This window comes from Chelmon rostratus, chromosome 24, assembly GCF_017976325.1.
Source record: "Chelmon rostratus isolate fCheRos1 chromosome 24, fCheRos1.pri, whole genome shotgun sequence".
Classification (NCBI taxonomy): Eukaryota; Metazoa; Chordata; class Actinopteri; order Chaetodontiformes; family Chaetodontidae; genus Chelmon; species Chelmon rostratus.
Genome location: NC_055681.1, coordinates 14268590 through 14289849, shown reverse-complemented (window position 1 = coordinate 14289849; position 21260 = coordinate 14268590). Strand labels below are relative to the sequence as shown.

Below are 21260 nucleotides of genomic sequence, written 5' to 3'. Positions count from 1 at the left end.
GTTCATGACAGTACATTTCACTGTGAACTACTGTGTTTTACTGTTCAGTCCTGTTGTCACTGCTTTCAATAAATCCTCAAAATTAGAAAATTAAAGGTGAGCTTTATTCAGTGCAGTCAGAATAAAAGACCTGCAAAAGGATTTAGCTCAGTGTCCTTTCCCATCATTCATCATCATTCATGGTCAGGCCACATATGGGCTCTAAGCGGCTCCCAATGGTTGGACAGTTTTTGTTTTCTGCTGCATAAACAGGTGCATAACAACGTATTTTATTTCCTGACTGTTTTAAAGACCACAAAGATGAGCTTTTCCCACTTTTGGTTAATGTGCTTTTACATGTAGTGTGTTGACTTGCATTTAAGCAAATTTGGCTTTAGCATGTAAATGAGAAACCTGGTTTGTGTAATCTGGGTCAGGGATAAGGGAAATCTGATTTTTTTCCACAGTTCACTGTGGCCACTATTTAATATGTAAAACTAACTAAAACTAAACCAGTTCCATTCACAAGAAACAAAACAAAACGACAGTTATTTTTGTAGATGCATTTTCTGCTTCCAAATGAAAGCCGCACTGTTTCTCCAGCTGAATGGCTTTAATGTGAATCAGCAGCATTGGGAAACGGTGGGTCTCCATTACAGTAGCAGTAGCTTGAAACAGCTTTATTATGTCTGTTGGAGATTGAAAAGTGAGGCTGATATTCAAATAAAAAAACTCTAAATTGGATTAAACAGAACCTTCACTTTAGACTGATCTGTTTGACCCTCACTCCATTTCCTGTATTGGCACTGCCTTTGAATATATGTTCTCTTGCAGTATAGCTGTGTACAAAAGCTAATGCATACCAGACTATCTCAGCTTTATGCAGGTTTTTTGTGTTGCTGCTAACCAATTCATCCACATGTCAGAATGCTTGCCAAGGTGCACTTAACATGACCAACACTGTCAGTGTAAGGTGTATAAATGTGAAGAGGAGCTGGTTAGAGAGCAAGACAGAGTGATACTAAAGAAACACAGTGGCTTTCCTGAATGTGTGGAGGCTGGCCAGAATTCAGTATATTCAGGAGCTCATGTCATTGTTCCATTAGAGCATTGTTTCTCAATCCTGGTCCTGGAGTACCACTGCCCTGCATGTTTTAGATGTTTCCGTGCTCCAACACACCTGATTCAAATGCTCAGCTGTTACTGGGCTCTGCTGAGGCCTGATAACGAGTCATTCATTTGAATCAGGTGTGCTGGAGCAGGGATACATCTAAAACATGCAGGGCAGTGGTACTCCAGGACCAGGATTGAGAAACAGTGCATTAGAGTATATGTTATAAATACTCTCATAGCATATTATACTGTATAAACCATTTAACTCTAAATTAATTTTAGCCTTACGTGTTCCCTTAATATTCTGAGTTTTAGAAATCTACTTGCATCTCCACATTATGGAGTAGCCTCTGTTTTAAGGTTTTGAGCACTGCTTAACACTGAGATTTTGCAACCTGACCCTCTGTCTTACTGATGCCCTAAATTCCCTAACAACGCTGCCCCCTGCTGGGGACACTGCAGAACCCTCACATTTACCTCCCAGGACTTCCAGTGGAAATTCCATTCAAGGGTGTGGCAATTGAAAAAATAAAATAAAATAAAATGAAGAAACAACAAGAAAAAATCTCCTAGAGACAGATTTCAAACGCTGACATCTGGAATAAGTAAGAATAAGAGGAGGAGCTCTGACTTTGGTTGAAATGTGACTAAAAAAATACAATTCATAAAAGATTACAGATCCTTGTAGTAAGATACCAGGATCCATTTCCCCAAAGCCTCCATTATGAACCAACAAATGAACAGCAGCTGTTATGGCAGGACAATGAGTCTCACAGATGAGATTCATCGGCCTCCAATGACTGCTCGTTACAACTGAAGTATGTAGCAGAGCCGGTTGAACTTTTTTTTTTAGCTTGTTCCTCATTGATAGTGAGTTAGGGTAAAGATATATACCATTTGCATTTGCCTGCTAAGGGTAAGGCACTGCTCTAATCTGTGTATGTATGTATGTATGCATAGCATCCATCTATCTGCACAAATTAAAGGAAACTAAGATGGGTAATGATTTTAAAACTTATAGAGCTTTATACTCACTTCACTACAAGCACACATGCAGTATGCCTGGAGACAGAGATTTCTCTAAACCACATTAAGCTGCTTCCTAATTGAGTAAAAGCTGGACTTAACAACATAAAAAATGCGTATTTGTGTGTCTGGGTCCTCCCTCCTTTTCCTTTTAATGTTACCCTCTGAAATCTAGATGTCAACATGTGAGACTTATTTCACGACGATCTCATCCCCACTCAAAAAACTCAATCAATTCCCATCAATTCCGAATCCAATTCCAGATTCTTGTCATCACTTTTAGACCTCTGCACGGTCAGAAACCTGCCAACATTAAGAGAACTACTGCACCTTCCATACAGCATCATCAGCAGGTCTCTGGGTCTTGGTCAGGGTTTGCTGGTTGATCCTTGCTCCAGATGTCAAACTAAAGTATACTGTGCCTTTGAGGTTGTGGCCCCCAAACTCTGGGAGTGTCTTCCTGATCTGCGGACACCTTTAAAAAGCAGCTCAAAACCCACCTGTTAAGATTTTGTGTTGCTCCCCGTATGAGTGTATTCTCTGTCTGGTGGTGTTTTTTTGTCTGCAGTGTACTTTGTTACATCTGCTCTTGAATGTTAAATAAACTCATTTGTTGATTATGATCGTGCCAGGATCAGAAAGTCATTGGGAGGACAGATGGCATCCGAGAGGAAAGAGATGCAGAGTTCTAAAATGGATTAAATTATGTTTGCTCACATGTTAACAGTCTTACATCCTGTTGTTGAATGACAAAGCTGACTGTTTCAATGCTATCTGAAAGCATTAACTTCCAACTTGGGTGTCATTGTTGTAGTTTTGTTCTGGGTTTCTGTCAGTAATAATAACAGCACAATGTGATAACTGCTGGGAAAACAGAGAAATCACTAAAAAGAAGTCAAGACAGTGAAGGAGGCAAGAGCAGTCATATGATCAGACAGGTCTGAAACAAAGCTCCAGGTTAGATGACGACATCTGTTGAATGAATCCATCACAGTTTACAGACTCACCTCCTACTTAAGCTTTGGGAGTATCATCAGTGCAGGTGCACTCATTTTTAGTTTGACCTTTAATGAATAAAGGATAATATGGATAAACTGTTGGTTTGTTTAAACCTGCTGCATAAGAGGGAGTGTGTGTTTCCTGATTCTTGACCCACTGGCCTGTTGTAGTGATGCCATCATGTTCCCTGCCCAGTGAGTGCACTTTACTGGCATCACCTCATACGCTGAATTTTCTGTCACAGTTTGTTATCATTGTAGTCAACCAGCATTCCTTATTGCAGCGGGCAGTGCTGCTTTAATTCAAAGTGCCTCAAAACAAACGGCTCTTATCTTCTCAGCATGATGCCTGAGTCTTCTCTCAGGTCGGTAGGTGTTCAAACAACCCAATGAAGGCTGTGTTCTCCAGGCTTTGTGTTAGAGAAGGCTGACAATGAAGCAGTCTTTGAAGAGGCCTTGAAAGAAGAAAGCTGCTTTAATGCATCAGATTGTACAGGCAAGGGAGCAGTGTTATTAAGAGCCATGCCCAGCGGGAGCTGCAGGAACCTGCAGGGATGTGACTTGACTGCTCATGACGATGCCTTAAGGTTGGATTTGTGGCAGACGGATAGCATTGCAGTCAAGTGCAGATGGTCTATAATGTGCTTTGCAAGATGTCAAGTGATCATAGTGCACCCATTCAAGAAACAGATGCATACACACAGGCAGCAGCACATAGCATGATCTGAATACACTCTCCTGGTACATCCTTCATGTTGTATTACAAAGATGCATCCTTGGAGGCCCACTGAGGGACCCTGGAACCACAAACAGGTAGCACCTTTGTACTGTAGTAGTACAATACAATTTTATCAAATAGTAAATGGGACTTTGAGAGGGATCAGACTTGAGACATCATTAATCCGAGATCCCTATCCCTCTATAAGAAAATCAAGCATTTTAAAACAGAAATAGATCAAAGAGCTATGGATGGGTATCAGGTGAGGAGGGGTATATTAAGGAATCTACTGATTTAATCAAGATGTCAACATCAAGAGTTCCTTGATGATATCATTCTTGCCACCTCACAAACCCAATATGTGTTTCTGGACCCATGTGGTAACATCCTTTACTGCATCACGTGTTTCTCAAAGCGGTGAACCTCGCTCCATCCTTGCTTGTGAACGACTGTATGTCACACGAATATCAGAGAAAATAAGAAAATATTCATTCAGCTGAATTGTTTAATTCAATTCACACATATATGTTTAACAACAGTCATGTCAACAGTCACATCATGTCATGAAGACAATCTCAATAAATATATCCACATGTATCCACTTGTGCTTGCCTGCTTGTTGTGTTGACAGATGTGACCAAGAGAGAGAGAGAGAGAGGAGAGAGAGAGACAGATAGAGAGAGAAAGAGGAGGGAGAGAGAGAGAGAGAGAGAGAGAGGAGGGAGTGAGAGAGAGAGAGAGAGAGAGAGAGAGAGAGGAGGGAGAGAGAGAGAGATAGGGAGGGAGGAGGGAGAGAGAGAGAGAGAGGAGGGAGAGAAGGAGAGAGAGAGAGGGGAGAGAGAGAGAGAGAGAAAGAGAGAGAGAAAGGGAGAGAGAGGGAGGAGGTAGAGAGAGAGACAGAGAGAGAGAGAGAGGGAGGAGGGAGGAGGGGCAGGGTGTCCGCTGTCAACACACACAGAGCAGAGCAGACACAGAGAGCAGACTCATGAGGAAAATGATGGTAAGCACACAATAAAATGAGAAATATGATATATTGATTGTTATGTTTTAACTAACTGTGTATTGTACTTTATGACAAATATTAGAATTGACTACAATTACGATAAGGATTTTTGGGGGGTCAAAGGTTATCGTCCATCAAAAGCCACATTCTTGAGTGTCATAAAGTGTTGCATTTTTCTCTGACGGAGTGCTGGTCATCATGACAAAACCAGAAAAACTGTGTTAAGACACAGGAGGCAAGACACTGAAGAACATGGTAACCTCACTCAGACAGAGCCCAGCCGGCTTGCTGTGAGGCGACAGTGTTAACCACTGCACTGCTGTACAGGCTCATTAACAGATATTAAAGGAGACAAAGACTAATCAAATATTCATATTCATGCACAGAAGAGCAGGCTTTTGAATGCAAGGTTGTCAGTTCCATCAGCAGAGCAGCAGTTTAGATAAAGGTAAATGTACAACCTCAGCTGCAGTGTTATCACTTAAAAGGAGCTGATCTGCTTTTTCATAATCTCAGGCCCACTTACTGGCAGCTTTTTAAACCGTCATCCATGTCACACGGCTTTCAGAGGAACTGGTGTTGCGTAATGCAACTGTGTGACAACGTGAACACACTTTTGCATTTACAACCATTTGTCCACAGCATATGTTTGTGTTGTATAAGCACACCTTATCTCTTGTTTAGAATAATTTTGTATTTTTCTTAGTTTTGGAGCTCAAAGTAGTAATAGCATGACTATTCCAGCTGGTAATTTCTGAATAGGCTGTCTCTTTGCTCTGTTGCACAGTTCAGGTTTGGCGAACTTTTGTACAACCTAAACACGCTGCACCAGTTGTTGACTTTCTTATAATTCTACGAGGCATAAGGGTTCTTCCACTGTGGATCTGATAAGACCCAAAGAGTTCTCTTGCACAATCTTATGTACACGTTCCTTGAGACTGCAACTCTGCGGATTTAGCTTTATTGACATTTCTAATGATCATAGAGATCAAGATCCTAAAAAGATCAAATCAAAATAAAAAGATTAACATAGTAGTTAAAGTTTAATGCACAGTACAGTATGTTTTCATATGGAAAAACACAGAGGCAACAACCCTATACAGTGTTCCTGAATCTGAACTTCAAGTTACTGAACCAGTTCTCAGTTGTGGCGTGGCCAAATCTTGATGAGGCCTGCTTTATGCATTCTTTTTTTAGTTTCATAACATACATTGTATACATACATACATTATTTATTGGTCTTTCTATGAAATCAAAAGTACTCAATATTCTGCATTTTTTCCCCTCTCTCGGTTATTTGTCTCTCCTTTTATCCCACTAACGTTTTATTTTGAAACTCGGACAGGAAGCGCTATTGTTTATTTCGGTGAACATGACACAGCAAGCGAGAGATCGCGAGATTTGTAACAGCCGTACAGTCTCACGCTTCCGGAAAGTTTGAATGTTTTTCCTTGTGCTTACTGCCAGAAGAACTGAAGAAGGTAAGTGCAAAAATAGCGTCGTTTACATGCAAATAAGTGACGTTACAGCTGCGTGAATAGAAGTCACTAGATTACAGGAGACAGTGTGCAGGACTGACATATCCTGCCTGTCTGTGTGATTAATTATTATATACCCTTGATCAGTTATCCACAGGATTCACTCAAAAGTCCAACTAGAGTTGCTGTTTTAGTCTTTAAGTTAGTTAAGTGTGACCTGGATGACTGAGAGCCTGCATGTAAAACAATTAAATGAGTCTATTCATAGAGGATTTTGGATAATGATTGTGGTTTAAGAGCGTTGCAATATTCAGATTCTTTATTTTAGTAAAATATCAATATTGCAATGTAAAAATATCCCATTAGTTCCAGTTTTGCAAAATGTATCTTTCACATTAAAATGTCGAGTTATAAATATTTGACATGTGAGTGTGCATCAGGGCTGACAGATGAGTATGTGACAGATAAATTCTGTACTTGGTTTTTATGATGCTGAGATATGAGAATCCCCTTTCACATGCTTCACTACTCAGTGTAAAAGACAATTTCACCACCTTATTGATGCTGGAGTAACAATACGGGTTCCTTGTACTTACCAGTTGGACCAAGTCATATGGATATGCCTGCTTTAAGCACATCCATTCTCCCACAGTGGAGCCTCTCTCCGGTTGCAAGGTGGTTTTTGTGATGTTCTCTGATCCATCAAAGAGCAGGCCCCAAAATTCATCAGACTGCAACTCTGCTCTTAACTCCCCCAGTGATAGTTGGTGCAATGCCCTGCATTATTCATGTTCCCCTTCGTGTGAATGATGTGCACCTGCGACATTCACCCCTAGCCACTCCAGAGCTTCATATGCTACATTGCCACAGCGTCAGCAAGAGATCGCAACATCTACAGTCAATTGCGCTGAAATTTGAAGCGGCGTCTTTTGAGCGTCTCAATTGTGCGATGAAAGCCTACACGACGCAACAAAGCAGAATTGATGTAGGGGCGATGTAATCCCAGTTTTATCTTGCGCGCGAATTGGTGTTGCTCAGACCGGTTCAGACCGGACTGAACCAGGGAGAATCAGCAGGAGGAAGACTAAGTTGCAGGCAGATGGCAGCATTTCATCCAGTCTTTGGAAAGAACGGTAAGGCGAAAAGTGTGATTAAACAATGTTTAGCGTGCTTTAATGCTGGTTTACATAATTTCAGAAGGTTTCGACCTCCTAATCAAATAGGAATCTACTACCTTTTTAGCTGGGCTAGACTAGAGAGCTAAGTTAGCTAGCATTGATAAATAACTGTTGTTACAGCTATTACAATGAATTCATCTGCATCTGCTGTCTTTTAATGCAACGCTAGCTGCTCACAGGAAGGTAAATTTAGCCAGTAATGTTAAAACTAATTGCTAAGGTAGTGTTGTGTGAAATGGTGCAATTTGATAGCTTAAACTGTCTCTATTCCAGGTTTCGTCAGCTTTGTTTTTCACCCCACGACAGACGAATCACTCCTTCCAATTCCACGGATCGGTAGGGTAAGTTTTTTTCCTGCTTTGATCTCCCCATTACGACAGTACATTTTCAAATCACAGTCAGAATCACAATTGACTTTATTGGCCAAGTCATTATTGGCCAGCATCACTGTCAGTGCACTTGCATAGGAAAGACATGCAGAAGACTAAACAATAGGTTTAATAGGTCAGAAATATCAAATAAACAATATATGCAGAGAATGATGAGGCAGTTAACAATATATACAATTAAAATGACAACGAGTGTTGACAATGGCAGTGAGTGATGAATGTACATGTTAAAGACTGTGCATTAATGGAATATAAATGGCCACTCGGTGGATGTTTTGGTGGTACAAAGAGGAGCAGGACTCCCTGCAGGCTACAGACTCGACTATCAACTACCATGTTTTATTTGTGAGAGCAGTTAGTGCAAGCTAAAAGACACATTTGTCTGCAGCAGCTGCCATTCCTTATATCATACATTTTGCATTGATGTTTGCTGTAGGTGTGTATGCAGATGGGAAGCACGAAAGTCTGCTGCACCAAAGAAGACAGCCAACCATGTAGAAACTGCAAAAACTGCCAGAGGTAGGTTGACAAGAAAAAGTCACTCACATATTTCATTCTCCGGCCTGAAATATGTCCACAAAAATGCATTTCCTGGATTCAATTCTACAGGAAATTGCATCTTTGTTGTTGTTGTTGTTGTTTTTTCAATATCTCCCTCCCTCTCTGCAGGAACGATTATGATACCTGGAGCACCAGACACTGATACATAAGATCCAGCACTTGTCACGACTGCAGAGGTCTAGAGAAATGATGACCATGACAAAATACCTGAAGAATGCACCAGAGACCAGTGTTTTTTTTAAATGTCTCTTTGTCTCTTTTAAGTGTTAAATGGTTTAAAATGTTGTATTTAGCAACATTCTGGCATTAACAGGAGGAAAAAGTGAAGTTGTAACTGTTGTAGTATATTTTCCCACAACCCATTTTTACATAAAATGGGACCTTTAATAGTTGCCTGGACTTTCTGTTTCTTTTGTTCCAGTTTTACTGTTGTCACCTGAGCAGTGTCTCCCTCTCTGAATAAAAAAAAAATCTTTTTTCTGGGAATCTCATTTCATCACATTCACTGAGTTATTTAGAGGCATTTATGTTTCTTTACATGGTATAGCAGTATTACAAGTTGCATAGATCCCATCAACATGAAATATGTAAATTGCTGATTCAGTGAGTGTTGTCATTTGTTGACCCAGTTGCTAACTAATTTATAATATAATTAAACACCCAATTGTGTATAGTGTAGAATAAAAACAAAATGCTTTCTGTAGTTAATTCAATGAAAAAAAGTAAAGGACTACCACAGTAGGCTAATTATCTAAGTCACAGTAACTAAGTCATAATCTATACATAATCAACTTCGATAAAATTGTTTCGAGTAATTTCATGTACCTTTGAACAAATTGCCTTATTCACTGTCCTATAGGACATAAGGTAGGACTGACATTGGGGCAATGTAAATATCAGCCTGCTCTTGTTATTTTTGAAGTACAAATAGACATTTTGTGTAGCTAGCCAGGCTAGCTTGCTGGCAAGTACAGGACAAAAGGTGCCGGTACACCAGGAACAGCCCGTGGGAAGGCAAGAGCACAGAGAACATGAGGTGACCTCAGCCTGAGTGATGGATGAGCAAACCTCTGGGTCCCCAGCCCCTGCTTCCTCTACGGAAGGCGTGGCAATGGGATTGAGGAGATCCTCAAAGTATTCTTTCCACTGCCTGACAATATCGCCAGTCAAAGTCAACAGCTCCCCACCTCCACTGTAAACAGTATTGGCAGGGTACTGTATCCCCCCTCTGAGGCGCCGGATGGTTTGCCAGAATCTCTTTTTGGCCGATCAATAATCCTCCTCCATGGCCTCCCCGAATTTTTCCCAAACCCGAGTTTTTGCTTCCACACCCGCCCGGGCCGCAGCACGCTTGGCCTGCCGGTACCCGTCAGCTGCCCAATAACCAGGAGTCAGGAGTCCCAATAACCAACCACGCTTGATAGGACTTCTTCTTCAGCTTGACAGCGTACCTTACTTCCGGTGTCCACCACCGGGTTTGGGGATTGCCGCCAGGACAGGCACCAGATGCCTTACGGCCACAGCTCCAAACAGTTGCGTCAACAATGGAGGTGAAGAACATGGTCCATTCGGACACAATGTCTCCAACCTCCCTCGGGATCTGGTGAAAGCTCTCCCGTAGGTGCGAGTTGAAAACCCTGCCGACTCTCAATGTGGGCAGCTCCAGAGTAGAAGAGAGTCAGAGTCCAGGGATTGGGCTGTCCGGGCCCCCGCCCACCACTGCCACCCAAATCCCACTGCATCGGCCCCTTCTGATCCCTCCTGCAGGTGATGGGCCTGCTGGAGGGTGGGCCCACGTCTCTTCTTCGGGCTATGCCCGGCCGGGCCCTGTGGGCGAAGGCCCGGCCAGCAGGCACTCATCTGCGAGCCCCAACCCCAGGCCTGGCTCCAGGGTGGGGCCCCGGTAACGCCAGTCAGGGCAACATAGTGGTCCTTGTTTTTATGTCTTTTATCGGGGGCTGTGGAACTGCCCTAGGACTTGTTGCCTTGGGAGACCCTACCAGGGGCAATAAGCCCTGGACAACATAGCTCCTAGGATCATTCGAGTACTCAAACCCCTCCACCACAATAAAGTGGCAGTTCAAGGAAGGGTTTTTGGTAACTTTAAATATGAATGTCATTGTCAATACATCTGGTTTCACAGTAAAGGGCTACCCCTGGCTGCATATTAAAAAGTATTTATGGTGAAGCACATGCAGAAACTGTTGAACAGGAACAATATCTTAATGCTGTGGTCCCCTTTAATCATATCAATTAAATTGTATCCCAGTAGTGACCAGCATTCACAGTGGAGAATTCTCAAACCACTCTAGCATCTTCACTAATATAATCCAACTGTGATCTTTGTTGACTTTAGAAGCGTTAACAGGAAATGAAATTTCAGGATATGCGGATGCCATTGGCTGTGATGAGAAAATCAGTAAGTGTATTTATAAACTACAACTGTACCAACATTTGGTGTGATTTCTCCTCTAGAGTTTTTGTTCTGACAACATGAAGTCCACATGGCTGCCATCCTCTCTGCTCCTCCTCCTTCTGCTCTTGGAAGTGAGCTGCGAGTCTCTTCAAGAAAGAAGTAAGCCCAATTTTGTCCTGATGATGGTGGATGACTTAGGAATAGGAGACCTGGGTTGCTATGGCAATACAACACTGAGGTAATGACATATTGCTGTTTTCTCTGTGTGGCTAGATGCCTTGAGTATAGTTTTACTACTGGGGGTTAGTGAGCTAATTTACATGGAACAATAATTCACGTAAATGGAACAACCTGTAATTCCACTGTGTTCTACTTTTGGAGCTGTACCTGTGTAGACAGTCACCTCTGATGCTCATGCCTCCAGGCAGGCATTTTAATCAACCAGTGGGACCAGCCCTTCACCCAAAAATACAACCAACAATCACAGCTAATCAATGACACAGTGCTTGTTCGGCCATGACATGTCAACATGTCTACCATGACTACATGACCAAGGAATCGGAGCTTGAGAATGAGCAATTCATTGGCTCTGGAACAGCAGCTGTACAGGGTGCTGGAAATGGACAGACATTTATACACGGAATTGCATCCAGCTGTCCTGGATGTGTCTTAATACTACCAGATCAGGTATTTATGCTCCCCAACCTGACACAGTTTGCCTCAAAAGGCAAATCCAGCAAGAAATCAAATAAGAGGCCACCACCACTCACTCCATTACCTGAACTCTCATTTCAAAACAGGTACTAACCACCGACTCTGAACAATGAAAGGTGAGATAACACTATTTTGAAGTCAGGGACACTAATCACACCACTAGCATTTAGGCTGACCATAACCCGAGAAATAGACCCAAATCCACTACTGGCCAAGGCTCAGAAGAAATACTGGAAATACTCCATAATCAAGCATGTAAGAATGGCAATGTTGAGTTGCTGATAAACAACTTTTGCCTGCTACTGGAAAAACTGAGCGACTGTCAGTCACAACGTGTATTTATACCAGGCCCCATGACAATCTTGAGAAAAGGAGTTGAATCTTTTAGCAGAGTCGTTACTCTGAATATATGTTTGACATCAGCATGCCTCACCGATGGGATGAAGTTTATTAACAATTTCAATATCTTAGGAACTGTAATGACCACTTTAAGCCTGATGGGATATCCAAACATCACTGGTTGCAGGCTGCTCTTGGCATGTTGTAGCAAAACAAGAATGCGCAGATAAGGCCAACTGGCAGACCATCTGACCCACATCACCAAAGGCATTCAGAAGATGCCTCAGGGATCCTAATCAGGATCCTTCTCCTTCTTCATTATATTCTCCCCTTCCGGCCTCCACTACAATAACAAATCAAGAAATTAGTTGAAGCTCAAATTGATGATCTGTGAAACACCAATAACCCCAACATCATCTTTCAGATGTCAATCAGGCATGAGATAGAAACATACATACCTTAAGCATACACAGTTCCATACCGTAATGTTAGGAGATCATTTGAGTCTCACAGCAATGACTGATCTTTAAATGACATGGTAGAAAATTTCAACATTTGCTTTAAATTCTGTCGCTCCACAAAAGGGATTGACAGAGGTAATGTTACTATATATATATACTACCGTTCAAAAGTTTGGGGTCACCCAGAAATTTCCTTATTTTTGAAAGAAAAGCACTGTTTGTGTATATCCTGGCTCTCGAAGAAGGCGGACGCTTTTTCTTTCGCTCCCTCCCTGCCCTTATCTACCCTGCTACTGCTCTTTGTCCTGTGCTGTCTCTGTCTAACTATCTCGGAGCCTCTCTCTGCATTCTCCTCCAAATCCAAAAATGATGGATCTGGTCAGCTGGTCTCTCAATGCAATTGACCATATTTTCTCCACAATGAAGTTGGGTAAAGGAGAACCCGCCTGCCCTGACGGAACGTTCGCAGCCGGCTACACGTTGGACTCCTGGGAGAAGTGGAGGATCGTGTGTCTGTCGGTTCTTTCCGTTGAGGATGTTGAAGATGCATACACAATTGGATTTATGATCTTAGGCTTTCTGCTGTTTGGCTTTGGCGGATACCTGATCTACTGCATAATAAGGAAGATGCTGGCGGAAATTGGCAAGCTGCTTGCCTTGATTGAGGGAATGTGCAGGGCTGCCAGCACTCAGACTCAAGCGATTTGTGAGCTCAATCGCAAACTGGATGCAATTCCTGAGCTCCTTCGCCGGTCGGATAACAACTTGGAGAAGCTGTCGGCTCGGCTCGGCTGAATTGGTCACTAATTCGGACATTTTGGAGCAAGCCACCGTGAGACCAGAGAGACTCAAGGGCAGACAGAAAAATTCCAGGTCGGCCCGTCCCAAAACAATTGCTATCTCCATTGGCTCCCAGACATAAGCGGCCTTCTCAAGGACGCTTATCTCTCCACTCTCCTGGATGTTTCTGCAGACAAGATGCTCCGACCCCACCTCGTTCTGGGACATTCACCCTTACCCTCAATTCAACGCCTTCTTTGGCTCCTCACCCCCCTCCTTCCCCCGTGCGGCATAGTAGGCCAAGGGTTGAGGACGGCGCCCTGTAGGAGCTGCAGCCCTCCCCCGGGCGACTGTGCTGTGACCCCCCCCCCCCCCGAACTTCCTTCCCCCACCCACATGTGCAGGTGTTACAGTCTTGTTATGATGTCTTGAATGTTGCTTGTGCTGAGGTGTTTTTTTTTTTTTTACCAAGCCCACACTGTGCCCCCCCCAATGGGCGCAGTCTGAGATTAGTCTTTTTTTTTTCTCTCTCTCCTCTCCCTCCCCTCCTGTTTTCATTTGTTTTTCATCTAGTAAGCGAGGCGCCGCCCTGCTGGTTGCATCGTGGTTCTCCTGTCCCTGTCTTCCCATGTCAATTATTTGTACTGTCTTTTGTGCCATTGTGTCCTCTGGGATGGTGTAACTGAACAGAATTTCGTTGCACTTGGAAACTTGTGTGATGACAATAAATGATTCCTGATTCCTGATTCCTGTTTTTGTCATTGAAGATAACTTTAAACTAATCAGAAATACTCTATACATTGCTAATGTGGTATGACTATTCTAGCTGCAAATGTCTGGTTTTTGGTGCAATATGTACATAGGTGTATAGAGGCCCATTTCCAGCAACTATCACTCCAGTGTTCTAATGGTACAATGTGGTTGCGGCAGAAAGCTAATGGATGATTAGAAAACCCTTGTGCAATCATGTTAGCACAGCTGAAAACAGTGTAGTTGGTTAGAGAAGCTATAAAACTGACCTTCCTTTGAGCAGGTTGAGTATCTGGAGCATTACAATTGTGGGGTCGATTAAACGCTCAAAATGGCAAGAAAATAAGAACTTTCAAGTGAAACTCCACAGTCTATTCTTGTTCTTAGAAATGAAGGCTATTCCATGCGAGAAATTGCCAAGAAAGTGAAGATTTCCTACAACGGTGTGTACTACTCCCTTCAGAGAACAACACAAACAGGCTCTAAACAGAGTAGAAAGAGAAGTGGGAGGCCCCGCTGCACAACTGAGCAAGAAGACAAGTACATTAGAGTCGCTAGTTTGAGAAATAGACGCCTCACAGGTCCTCAACTGGCAGCTTCATTAAATACCCGCAAAACTCCACTGTCAACATCTACAGTGAAGAGGCAACTCCGGGATTCCGGCCTTCAGGGCAGAGTGGCAAAGAAGAAGCCATATCTGAGACTGGCCAATAAAAGAAAAAGATTAATATGGGCAAAAGAACACAGACATTGGACAGAGGAAGATTGGAAAAAAGTGTAATGGACGGACAAATCGAAGTTTGAGTTGTTTGGATCACACAGAAGAACATTTGTGAGACGCAGAACAACTGAAAAGATGCTTGAAGAGTGCCTGACGCCATCTGTCTAGCATGGTGGGGGTAACGTGATTGTCTAGGGTTGCTTTGGTGCTGGTAAGGTGGGGGATTTGTTCAGGGTAAAAGGGATTTTGAATAAGGAAGGCTATCACTGCATTTTGCAACGCCATGCCATACCCTGTGGACAATGCTTGATTGGAGCTAATTTCATCCTACAACAGTACAATGACCCAAAGCACACCCCTAAATTGTGCAAGAACAATTTAGAGAAGAAGCAGGCAGCTGGTATTCTATCTGAAATGGAGTGGCCAGCGCAGTCACCAGATCTAAACCCCATTGAGCTGTTGGGGGAGCAGCTTGACCGTATGGTAGGCAAGAAATGCTCATCCAGCCAATCCAACTTGTTGGAGGGGCTGTAGCAACCAAAAACGTAATAACGGCCAATAATGTAATAACTACCAATAACGTAATAATTTTGCCAATTTTAAATGTAATAAAACCAATAATGTAATAACTTGCCAATAATGTAATAAAACCTTTGAGCCAATAACGTAATAACTTTTTGCCAATAATGTAATACATTATTACATTATTGGCTGGTTATTACGTTATTGGCCCAGTATTTAAAAACCCTTTGAAAATGTAATAACTGGTGCTGATAATGTAATAATATTATATATGACTGATAATAAACTTTTTTGTGCAGTTCACTGAATTAAAATAAGTACAAAGTGTCTTTTAAGTATTAGTGTCTTTTTATCAAAGTGTCTTTGAATCAAAGTTTCTTTTTATCAAAGTGTCTTTTACCTAAAAGTGTCTTTTAAGTATTAGTGTCTTTTTATCAAAATAAGTACAGTGGACAAATTTAAGATTTTGATTCTCTATCTCTCTCGTGCCTCTCTCATTATTAATATTGATCAGATAAAAATTATATTTGATCCTGTAAGATCCTGTGATGTCATCCAGGTGTTTAACAGAGGATTTAGCACAACTCTATGATATAACAGCCTATAGATCACATCTTGACTCTGTGAGGAACTGGAGCTGTTTTGTAAAATATATGTTTATATTGTTGATATATATCTCATCAATTAATATCCATCTAATGTAAGCTGATGGAGCATTTTCACTTCCACTCCAAACCTCTTCATTAGCTCTCTCTCTCTCTCTCTATGTTGAGGTGTCAAATGAATTAACAACATTTTTTTCTTGGACTATTATATTTCCAATCAAAAACTTCTCAACTGTAACATACAATATACAGCATATTGTGTGAACAACAAGAATAAAATTAAAACTGTTTGCGCCGAAATTTTGACAGTGGCACGAGGGGGCTGCTGGTCTTATTAACTAAATAAATAAACAGGAATGAATTTAATGGAAATGAACCATCTCTATTATCATCCAAAGATAAAAAGACACTAATACTTAAAAGACACTTTGATAAAAAGACACTAATATTTAAAAGACACTGATAAAAAGACACTTTGATTCAAAGAGACTTTGGTTCAAAGACACTTTGATAAAAAGTGCATACGCACAAGGCAAGGTATTTTTACTTTCATTTTATGCACTCTACTTTCAAAAATTAGCATGGGATATGCACTTGACTTTGTCGTAAGCTGTCCAAGATGCCATGACAGTTGCGAAATAGGGCTGCAACTAAAGATTGTTTTCATTATTTATTAATCTGTAGATATTCTCTCAATTGTGTTTTGTAGGACCCCCAATATTGACCAGTTGGCACAGGAGGGGGTGAAGCTGACCCACCACATCGCTGCAGCGAGTGTCTGCACTCCCAGCAGGGCAGCATTTCTCACTGGACGATACCCGATTCGATCAGGCCAGTTCAAACTCACCAACACAAAATATCTTTATTGACTGTCACAATAGTTAATGTTGGGCTGCTCACAGACGATATAACAAGCAGTGACACATTAAACAGATTTTACTCCACTTACTATAGAGAGCCTAGTTATGGTATTTACTGACTGAATCATTTAACAGGAAGCCCTAAACTGTTATGTGGTTTAAAATGACTTTTTCCTTCATTTCCCTCTTTAACAGGTGTAGCTGGTGACGGCAAAGTTAGTGTCTTCATATTCAATGCGGCATCTGGAGGTCTTCCCAGCCAAGAGGTTACCTTCGCTAAAATCGCCAAACAACAAGGCTATGAGACAGCTCTTATTGGTGTGCAACAATTGTCCTTAATTTCACAAGTTTTTAAGTGTGTCTCTTGCTGCTGATGACAACTTTAGAGTGGCTGCTTCAGATTTTACACATTTGCTATGCGAGAATGAATGTAATACAACCTAGAGTCTATATAGCCTAGTCATGCAGGACTTTGACTCTTTATAGCAGATGTATAGTTAAAAACCTATTTCACATTCTTGTGGCATTCAGTTTTCATGTTTTTTTTCTCTCTTTTTTCTCGAGTTACAGTACTTTCATTTACTGTCTTTTCTGTCTTACGGTTGTTCTCAGGAAAATGGCACCTAGGACTGAACTGTAAGAGCAGTGATGATCACTGCCACCACCCCAGCATCCACGGCTTTAACTATTTCTTCGGTATCCCCTTGACGAACCTGCGAGACTGCAACCCTGGACACGGCAGTGTGTTCCAACTGCATAAATATGTACCATATAGGACACTGGCCATTGTCTTGGTCACTGCAGCCTTACTCCACTACATCGGCATCATCACCATCCCTAGAGGGCTCATTCTGAGCCTGCTGTCTCTGTTGGTCGTGGTCTCAGGTCTGATAGCAGGATTTATCATGATTATCCCATACTTCAACTGTGTTCTCATGAGGGACCACAGAGTTGTGGAGCAGCCGTTCACATCTGAAAACCTAACACAGAGGATGACTCATGAGGCAGTGGACTTCATAGAGAGGTACAGCTTCCCTGATCCACACTGATCATCTGCTTTGTTGATTGCACTTGTTTCTACATGTTTTCTAATGCTGTCACACACTGCACTTTAGAGTGCAAGCACTTTTAGAGACAAGAACACAGCTGTTTCTTCAAATAATTGAATAAAGCTGCAGCAAAGTACGACTTTTTAAACAAAGCCTCGGCTCTGACAAACATGTTAAATCAGTGGTTCAGTCCTGCTTTCTTCATCTCCGAAACATTTCTTTCCACGAATGTTCTGGAAAGGTGTCATTCACGCCTTCATAACCAGTCAGCTGGACGACTGCAGTTCCTTGCTGTCTGGCATCAGTAAAATATTACTTTCTATCTCATCCAAAACTCTGACTCAGGCTAGGAAACATGATCACATTCTACAAATATTGGGTTCCTTACACTGGCTACCTGTTGCTTTTAGAATGGATTCCAAGACATTATTGATCACCTGCTAAGCTTTGGGAGGCCTCGCCTCAAGTTATTTAACAGATCCTCATTGCCCTTTATGCTCTCTGAGATCCTCAGATGTGGCTTTCCTGGTTGCTCCAAAGTCCAGCTTAATACACAAAACTGATCGAGCCTTAGCAATCAGGCTTTGGAATGACCTGCCTAAAGAGATCAGGGTTGCAAACTCTGTCTTATCCTTTAAAAACCCACTTTTGAAAAAAATTCTCTGTGATTTCATTTGTTTTATGGCATTCTAGTTTGTTTGCCTTCTTTGTGTTTTAAATGTGTTTTGTTTTTATTGTAAAGGGCTTTGAAATTGCATTTTGAAAGGTGCTTTATAAATTCAATTGATTTTTTATTACACTGTATTTATTTTAATACTGGTAGACGGTATTTTCTCTTTCTCCAGGAACTCGGCAAGACCCTTCCTCCTGTTTTTCTCTTTCCTCCAAGTGCACACGGCCATGTTCACTTCATCAGCGTTCAGAGGAACAAGCCGTCATGGCATCTATGGAGACGCTGTTCATGAAGTGGACTGGAGTGTAGGTAGGTCAGCAGAGTCTGCTTTACTTAAAGGATAGGTGTGGTGTTATTCCTTGTTTATTGAAAAGACCAAAACCATCTCACAGTGCTTTCTGACTTCTTTATCATGTCTGTTGCTCTCAGCTCCATTTGTTCATGCTGAAGATGTACATTTTTAAAAACAGCTAGCTGACATAGGTTCATTTTTAGAACAAGGTTAATTTCCTAAAACAGCTGACCACTGTAGTTTTTTAGCAAATGTTACCCAAATAAGAGGAACAGGGACTATTTTCAGAGGGAGATTAATGCACAGTTGCTGCTCTATTGAGCATTTCTGGCAAACAGTGTATGTGTATGTGGAATTGAGTCAAAATGAAGTACAGTGTGCGTTGTCATGGCAATGAAGGACCATTACGCAGTGCAACAGTGTGGCTCATTTATTCATTTTTAAGTGTTTTTGACAACTATTGAGCTCTAAGAAATAAGATATATCAGCTCCACACATGAGATTTGTTTACTATAAGAAAAGCATAGAATATCACCAGCCTGGCCTTTAATTCATATTATTTGTGGTGAAATGAAAGATCAATTTTCTCTTTCTTGAATCAACAGTACAGAGAGAGTCTGCTCATGTCTACTTATGTAACATGTATGGCACTAAAAGCCGTTTGTTGCACTGGTGTTAAATTAAAAAAACATGAGTTCATACATTTTTGTGGTGAATTTACATTACAAAGTTGTTATCTAGTTGTATCTATCCATGCAGATAATACTGGTTTTACTTGTCTGTGTTATTTGTCTCTGAATTTTCTGCCTCCGCCCCAGTACAGGGGATGAATGGAGCTTAGTTTAACTGACATCACCTGTAGGTTCCTGAAGGGCTCTTTAAAGCTGTGGCAGCACCATAGTTTAGTCTGATAAGCTACAGCACCAACATTCACATTTGAAGCTTTGTATTCGACCATGAGCTCGTTGCATTTGCTGATATTGAGCTTCAGGTGATTGTTGCTGTACCATGTGAGAAAGCTCTCTATCAGTCCTCCGTACTCCTCAGACATGACCTGCAACTTGACTGGTTGGTGGAGGCATACAACCGCAAGGTAGTAATTCTATTTGATAATAATTTCAGTGTGAACAGAAGTGGTAGCATATGTTTGCATAGCAGATAATGATCTGCTATGCAAACATATGAAATAACATGAGCTAATCCTTCAACATAATAAGTTTTTTTTTTAAATAATTAAAATAGGCCACTTTCCCTCTGCTGTAATTGCTATTAGGTCTCAAGGACAGCCTCCACATGACAAGAACCCACAATGGACTGAATGTAGCGGGCTGTTTTCCTAATGAATGTGTAATTACCCCAATTATTTTAGCTTGAGGAGTATTGTGTCAGCACAAAAGTTGTGTGGGGGGAGGCAATAACTACTTTGTGTTTTGCTTGCTGGATGGGGAAGAATTGTAGCATCCTTTTCTTCCTGGCTCTTGCATGTGGGTAATTTAGCATACTTTTTAAGAGGAACTACACCCAGCCTTAAAACCCTGCTTGCATGTACACTCTGTGAAGAAAGGCACAATTGTACAGTATTGTACAACACTGCATCACAGTTGGGTGTGATCGTAAATAAAACACTGGTCAGTACAAAATTTTTTTTCCTGAATACCACATTATCGATATATTGTTAAAATTGCATTAAAAAACTTTGTATGGCACTATTGTGTTTTCACCTCGTTCCATCATAACCCAAACTGTCCATATTAAATGTCAATTAGATTGAGAGATACTCAGTGTTGCCATAGTTGTGCATGCAATGGTCAGTTATGGATAGTTTACATACAGTACAGGCCACACCTTCTCATTTAATGCGTTTTTTTATTTTCATGACTATTTACATTGTAGACTCTCACTGAAGGCATCAAAACAACAAGTGAACACATGTGGAGTTATGTGCTTAACAAAAAAAGGTGAAATAACATGTTTTATAATCTAGTTTCTTCAAAATAGCCACCCTTTGCTCTGATTACTGCTTTGCAGACTCTTGGCATTCTCTCGATGAGCTTCAAGAAGTAGTCACCTGAAGTGGTTTTCACTTCACAGGTCTGCATTATCAGGGTTAACAAGTGGAATTTCTTGCTTTATCAATGGGGTTGGGGCCATCAGTTGTGTTGTGCAGAAGTCAGTTTAATATACAGCCGACAGGCCTATTGGACAACTGTTAAAATTCATATTATGGCAAGAACCAATCAGCTAACTAAGTGTGTCCCCAAGTGGAGTCGCAAAAACCATCAAGGGCTACAACAAAACTGGCACACATGAGGACCGACCCAGGAAAGAAAGACCAAGAGTCACCTCTGCTTCTGAGGATAAGTTCACCCGAGTCACCAGCCTCAGAAATCGCAAGTTAACAGCAGCTCAGATCAGAGACCAGATGAATGCCACACAGAGTTCTAGCAGCAGACCCATCTCTAGAACAACTGTTAAGAGGAGACTGCATGAATCAGGCCTTCATGGTCAAATAGCTGCTAGGAAACCACTGCCAAGGAGAGGCAACAAGCAGAAGAGATTTGTTTGGGCCAAGAAACACAAGGAATGGACATCAGACCAGTGGAAATCTGTGCTTTGGTCTGATGAGTCCAAATTT

The 21260-nt window shown here is 41.5% G+C and overlaps 1 protein-coding gene and 1 long non-coding RNA gene across 5 annotated transcripts in view; both read left to right on the top strand.

The window, feature by feature from the left end:
- Positions 1 to 4773: 4773 nt before the first annotated feature.
- Positions 4774 to 21260, top strand: part of sts (steroid sulfatase (microsomal), isozyme S) — a 28336-nt gene continuing 11849 nt past the window's right edge. The window contains exons 1-6 of one of the 4 annotated variants that reach the window (XM_041966453.1): positions 4774 to 4834; positions 10919 to 11018; positions 16461 to 16582; positions 16807 to 16929; positions 17224 to 17635; positions 18506 to 18642. In XM_041966453.1, the coding sequence (XP_041822387.1) occupies positions 10948 to 11018; positions 16461 to 16582; positions 16807 to 16929; positions 17224 to 17635; positions 18506 to 18642 (865 nt within the window). In that variant the 5' untranslated portion in view covers positions 4774 to 4834; positions 10919 to 10947. Of the gene's footprint in view, positions 4835 to 4949; positions 6319 to 10918; positions 11098 to 16460; positions 16583 to 16806; positions 16930 to 17223; positions 17636 to 18505; positions 18643 to 21260 lie in introns of those variants that run through there. The other 3 variants (XM_041966450.1, XM_041966452.1, XM_041966454.1) reach the window with 3 other exon arrangements.
- Positions 6326 to 8966, top strand: LOC121627521. Its single transcript, XR_006008040.1, has 3 exons — positions 6326 to 7834; positions 8319 to 8401; positions 8552 to 8966. It is a non-coding gene; the product is annotated as an uncharacterized LOC121627521 (long non-coding RNA).